General features: G+C 42.8%; 1 protein-coding gene across 1 annotated transcript in view; it reads right to left on the minus strand.

Moving 5' to 3' along the window:
- Positions 1-401: 401 nt before the first annotated feature.
- The window catches only part of galm (galactose mutarotase), a 28631-nt gene continuing 23760 nt past the window's right edge, over positions 402-5272 (minus strand). The window contains exons 4-9 of the mRNA XM_032511509.1: positions 4635-4748; positions 4427-4519; positions 2418-2499; positions 1306-1456; positions 1034-1208; positions 402-493 (exon numbers count right to left, since the gene is read on the minus strand). Coding sequence (XP_032367400.1) covers positions 416-493; positions 1034-1208; positions 1306-1456; positions 2418-2499; positions 4427-4519; positions 4635-4748 — 693 coding nt within the window. The 3' untranslated portion in view covers positions 402-415. The remainder of the gene's footprint in view (positions 494-1033; positions 1209-1305; positions 1457-2417; positions 2500-4426; positions 4520-4634; positions 4749-5272) is intronic.

Consider the following 5272-nt stretch of genomic DNA (forward strand, 5'->3'; position numbering starts at 1 on the left):
CATGGACAGGGACCAATCTGATCTGAAAACACCGCAGTGGAACAAATGGCAATAACCAGATTGAGTCAGAAAACTCTTTATTTATTTATTTAATTATAATAATGGCATGGCACAGGATCACAAATCACATTATTTTATTATTTTAATTAATTTTGGTCACTTCTTCAGACCTGACATCCACAGGCTTTAATTACTCTGCCAGGAAGGTAGTGTATTGGCATTTTTCAAAATGATAAAGATATGCATCAAGTTACACTTTTCCAGAGAGGAGCTGAGGTTGCACTGTCCGCTGAACAGTATAGTGTATGATTTTACTGCGAAAAAGTATATGTACAATCGATTACTGCACATCCTTCTGTATATAGAAGTACCCATTTTCTTCTTCTCTGTCCTACTGTTGGTAGAGGTCACATGATCACACGGTGGTGAAGGTGAAGCGAGTGACATGTTTGTAGTCCTCACCAGGACGCAGAAGACAGTCAGGAAACGAAACCTGGACAGACACAGACACACAGACACACAGACACAGACACACACACACACACACTTCTTCAGCCTTATATATGGTTGCCTGAATTACCGACAGGCTTGCAGTGTCACGCTAACACACTGGTTTTAGTTTGCAAAGAATAATCGATATAAATTTTGCATCAAAACTTAAAGTTGTATGTGGAGTAGGGGCGATGAAAAGAATTATTGCATCCCAATGCGGACCTGGATGATTCTGCATTGCTGCAGAGACAGACCGTAATCCATTATTGCCTACTGATTTTTCCGGTTGCTGATTTTTTTTTTTTTTTTAATTTAAATCTATTCATATGTATTTTAGAAAGCAAATATAGTGCTTACAAATTCTAAAATAAATAGTTTTACTAAAACAATTACATACACAGGTGGGAACACAACAGGTCCTGTTCAGTAGATATAGAGAGTACACAGCTGCTGACATACTTATCACCAATAGATACCTTCACACGACAGCTTTGTAACATCATCATCATCCTCCTCATATTCATCCTCCTCATCATCATACCTGGTTGACAGCATCAGGCCAATTCTGTGTCTCCAGACAGAAGGAGCTGTGCTTCCCGTACCTGACCCCGCCCTTTCCTGTTATAGAGCCATCCAGGAAGTTGGCAGTGTAGAACTGGACTCCTGGTTGGCTGGTGGAAACCTCCAGGACCCGCCCACTGGCTGGGTGACACACTCTGAGACGAAGGAACAAGTTTTCCTGCTAGATTAGATTAAAGACAAAAGGTATGTGTGTTGTTGTGTGTGTAGCGTGTGTTGTCCTCTGCAGCTGACCTGGCAGCGTGTCTTTCTGTCCAGGTGTCCCCGGGTGACGACAGACAGAAATTATGGTCAAACCCCGGACCTGGAACTTCCTTCAGCTGAGGGCCAATCAGAAGAGGCTTTCTGAGGTCAAAGGGCGTGCCATCCACTGGTCTGATCTCTCCTGCAGATAGAAGAGGTTATTGATTGGTGATTGGGTTTCATTGAACTAAGTTTAGGTGATGAGACACGCTCTGAGGGACAATGTCTCAGCAACAATCTCAGCAACATAGATGTTAAAATACAGGGGCATAAGTATACACCCCCCTATGTTAAAATACAGGGGCATAAGTATACACCCCCCTATGTTAAAATACAGGGGCATAAGTATACACCCCCTATGTTAAAATACAGGGGCATAAGTATATAAAGGCGCTGTGGAGGAAGGTCTGTCTTATCTCTCACCCTCAAACTATCATCCTGTTGGGGACTGACAGGAGGACTGACAGAAAGGCTCACAGAGGCACAGGAATTAGACAGGCCCAACTTTCCAGGACTGCAGTTCAGCCCTCTACTTTTAACTCTCAGAACTGATTTGTTATTTTCAAGTCTTGTTCTTATTCGGCCCTTGAGCCGGATTCCCATTCTAACACAGATTCTGGGATATATATAAACAGTCATTATCTCCTCTGTCGTCGGGGGAAACCAAAGCTAATTGCAGAGTAATGAGCAAGTTTATCTGACAGAGCATGTAGGAACACACTCCCACACAAGTGGAAGGCTTTCACACTTCTGTGGAACAGTGGCAAAAACACCATAATTAACGCTTATACTGTACAAACCACATGGTGACCAGGGATTCAACATGAGCACTAAACTAACAGTTATCTCCAACCTCTTAAAACACCCACGGAGACACAAAGACCAAGACAAAGAGCAAAGACAAGACCTTAATGATGAAGAGGAAACATAATGTATACTGAAATGTTTTTTAAATGCGATACTTTTCTTATTGCATGAGCTGAACTCAAAGATCTAAGATCTTTTCTACTTTTTCTACTATACTTTCCCACTTCATTCAAATGGCTTTAAACTTTCTCATTGATGGGTTGGTTCTGCTGGGAGACAACACGGACATCTGTTACCTGTAGGAATCGATGAGTCGTCCACAGGCAGGTAGGACTGAGCACTGATGGATACTGTGTGGTCATAGATGTCTGCTGCACCCTACACACACACACACACACACACACACACACACACACACACACACACACACACACACACAACACAACAACCACACACACACACACACACACACACACACACACACACACACACACACACACACACACACACACACACACACACACACACACACACACACACACACACGTACACATAGTCTGTCCACCAGAGACGCTCTACAACGTCCCTGTTAGTGATGGGGCATAGTCTGTCCACCAGGACGCTTACGACGTCCCTGTAGTGATGGCGTTGCATAGTCTGTCCCAGAGGACGCTCTACAAGTCCCTGTAGTGATGGCGTTGCTAGTCTGTCACCAGAGACGCTCTACGAGTCCCTGTTGGCAACACTGATTTTTTTTTGTTATTGTGTTTTTTGTTCAAGGACTTAAGTTCATATCTTAAGTTTGTATTTTATATATTTTATTATCAGACCTTTAATATATTTTGATGTTCTGTTGTGACAAAACAAATTATTATCATATTATTTTAGTGAGAACTCATGAATAACTACAAATAACTAATGTTAGGTAAATCTGTTTGTTTTGTTTCTGGATTAATTACTTTTTAAACATATTTCGGCCGATATATCGGCATATGGGATTTCATTTACCAAATATATATCAGTAAAAGCCTTAAAAATCTTTTATCAGTCAGGCTCTAATAACCATGACACGAGATCCCAGGAGGGCTTATGGCTGGGGACTACGCTTGACTGGGGAGGACCGGTCTCATCATGTCACCACAGGTGTGACTGAGGTTAGAGACGCCCTGAGGCCCTGGCAACAATTTTATTGTTTTGTGATTGTTCCAATTAGTGTGGCTGGGTGTGATTTTGTGGTTCTGAGTGAGAAAATCTAGATCTCAAAAGAGAAAAAAAATCTGAACTAACTGCTAACCTCATCTTTTCCCTTGAGTTCCTCTTCCTCTCTCTTCTCTCTCTCTCTCTCTCTCTGCATTTCCTCTTTAGTATTGCCTTTCTCTAGCTTGACCTCCTTCATTCTACTTTTAAAATGATCAGTATGAATGGAGAGTTCTTTTTTGGAATATCTTTTTTTGGGGCATTTTTTTTGCCTTTATTTTGACGGGACAGCTGAAGACAGGGGAGAGAGGGGGGGGAATAACATGCAGCAAAAGGCCGCAGGTCAGAGTCGAACATGGACCCGCTGTGTCTCTATACACGGTCACCCGCTCGACCAACTGAGCTATCCGGGCGCCCCGAATGGAGAGTTGAAACTAGCGCTTAACGATTTGTGGGGAAAAAAATCTAATTGCGATTTTCTTGCCAGATATTGCGATTCGCAAATTTGTTTTAGCTACGTTTCGCACCTTCTATGACCATGTTAACTAAAGTAATACAAAATAAATGAAAGAGCCACTGTGATATGTAACATTATTCCAACATTTATCTTATGGAAAAACAGTAATTACGATAACAACAAGAGAAAAATAACGAATGTTAAATCAAACTGAAGACTTGCACTATGAGTTCCTGCATGGTTTCAGGGCAATTGATTTTTGTCTCCAATCGTAGGCATCTTTCCCGGATCCGTTAGCAGCCCCCCCCCCAAATACACTATGAAAAAGCCCGGTCTTTGGAGAAAACAGGGGTCATAAACGTCAAGCAAACACTAGAGGCACAGGACAGGAACAAACTACATCAGCCAATCACCGACCAGATGGTTGGGGGTCAGTTAGTCATGACAGTTAAGGGAGGGGGGGTGCTTGCTCTGTTATGTTTGAAATCGACTTGGAACGTCAACAGTAGTGACCATGCAGGACCTCATAGTGCACCTAATCATGGTCTTCACAATTAGCCAATCGCTGAAGATGAATCCTTCAGCCCTAGCTCAAACAATTCCCCTTATTAATGTTTCCCAATGGTCAAACGGCTGATCGTGTGCTCTTACCTGTCCAGCCAGGTTGAAGTAGGAGTGGTTGGTGAGGTTGATGGGGGTGGCTTTAGTAGACCTGGCTTGGTATTCTGCAGTTAGTGTTTCCCCCTGAACACACAACTCAAATCTTACTCAACTGGGCTGTACAAACCACTGATTTACATGAAAAAGTCAAGATACGCAAAATGTCGGAGCGTGATCAGCTACAGGGCGGTGTGCTTACCTGTAGGGTGTAGGAGACCGAGACCTGAACCTCCCCAGGATAACCCTGGTCTCCATCTGGACTGGTAAGACTCAGCTGTACACCACCTTCCACTGCTGTTGCATGCCAGATAGCCTAAAGAGACAAATAACACACTCCACTTACAGGAAGCCACGTCTCATGGGAGTGATGGCTTAGAAAAAAAACACCTGTGTATATTCACTATTAACTTTAAAAACGGTCCGCCATGCATTCAAAGTGAGTTTTATTATCGGTATTTATGTTTTTTCCAATCTGAGTACTTATTTATACTCAATTTCATCTATTCTATGGTTACTTACTTTTGCTACATCATTTAATTACATATTATTCTATTTAATTTCATGTCACTTATTCACTTACATTGCAATGCCACCTAACTTTACTGAAGAATATCTTTTGGGGTGGGGTCCATAGGGAGTTGGGTTGGTAACCGGAAGGTTGCTGGTTCAAGCTAATGGTGGTGGACTGGTAGCTGGAGAGGTGCCAGTTCACCTCCTGGGCAGTGCCAAGGTTTCTCTTGAGCAGGGCACTGAACCCCCAACTGCTCAGGGTGCCATTCCATGGGCAGCCCCCCCACTCTGACATCTCTTCATTAGTGCATGTATAGGTACTGAGCA

Source organism: Etheostoma spectabile, unplaced genomic scaffold, assembly GCF_008692095.1.
Source record: "Etheostoma spectabile isolate EspeVRDwgs_2016 unplaced genomic scaffold, UIUC_Espe_1.0 scaffold379, whole genome shotgun sequence".
In the NCBI taxonomy this organism is placed as follows: Eukaryota; Metazoa; Chordata; class Actinopteri; order Perciformes; family Percidae; genus Etheostoma; species Etheostoma spectabile.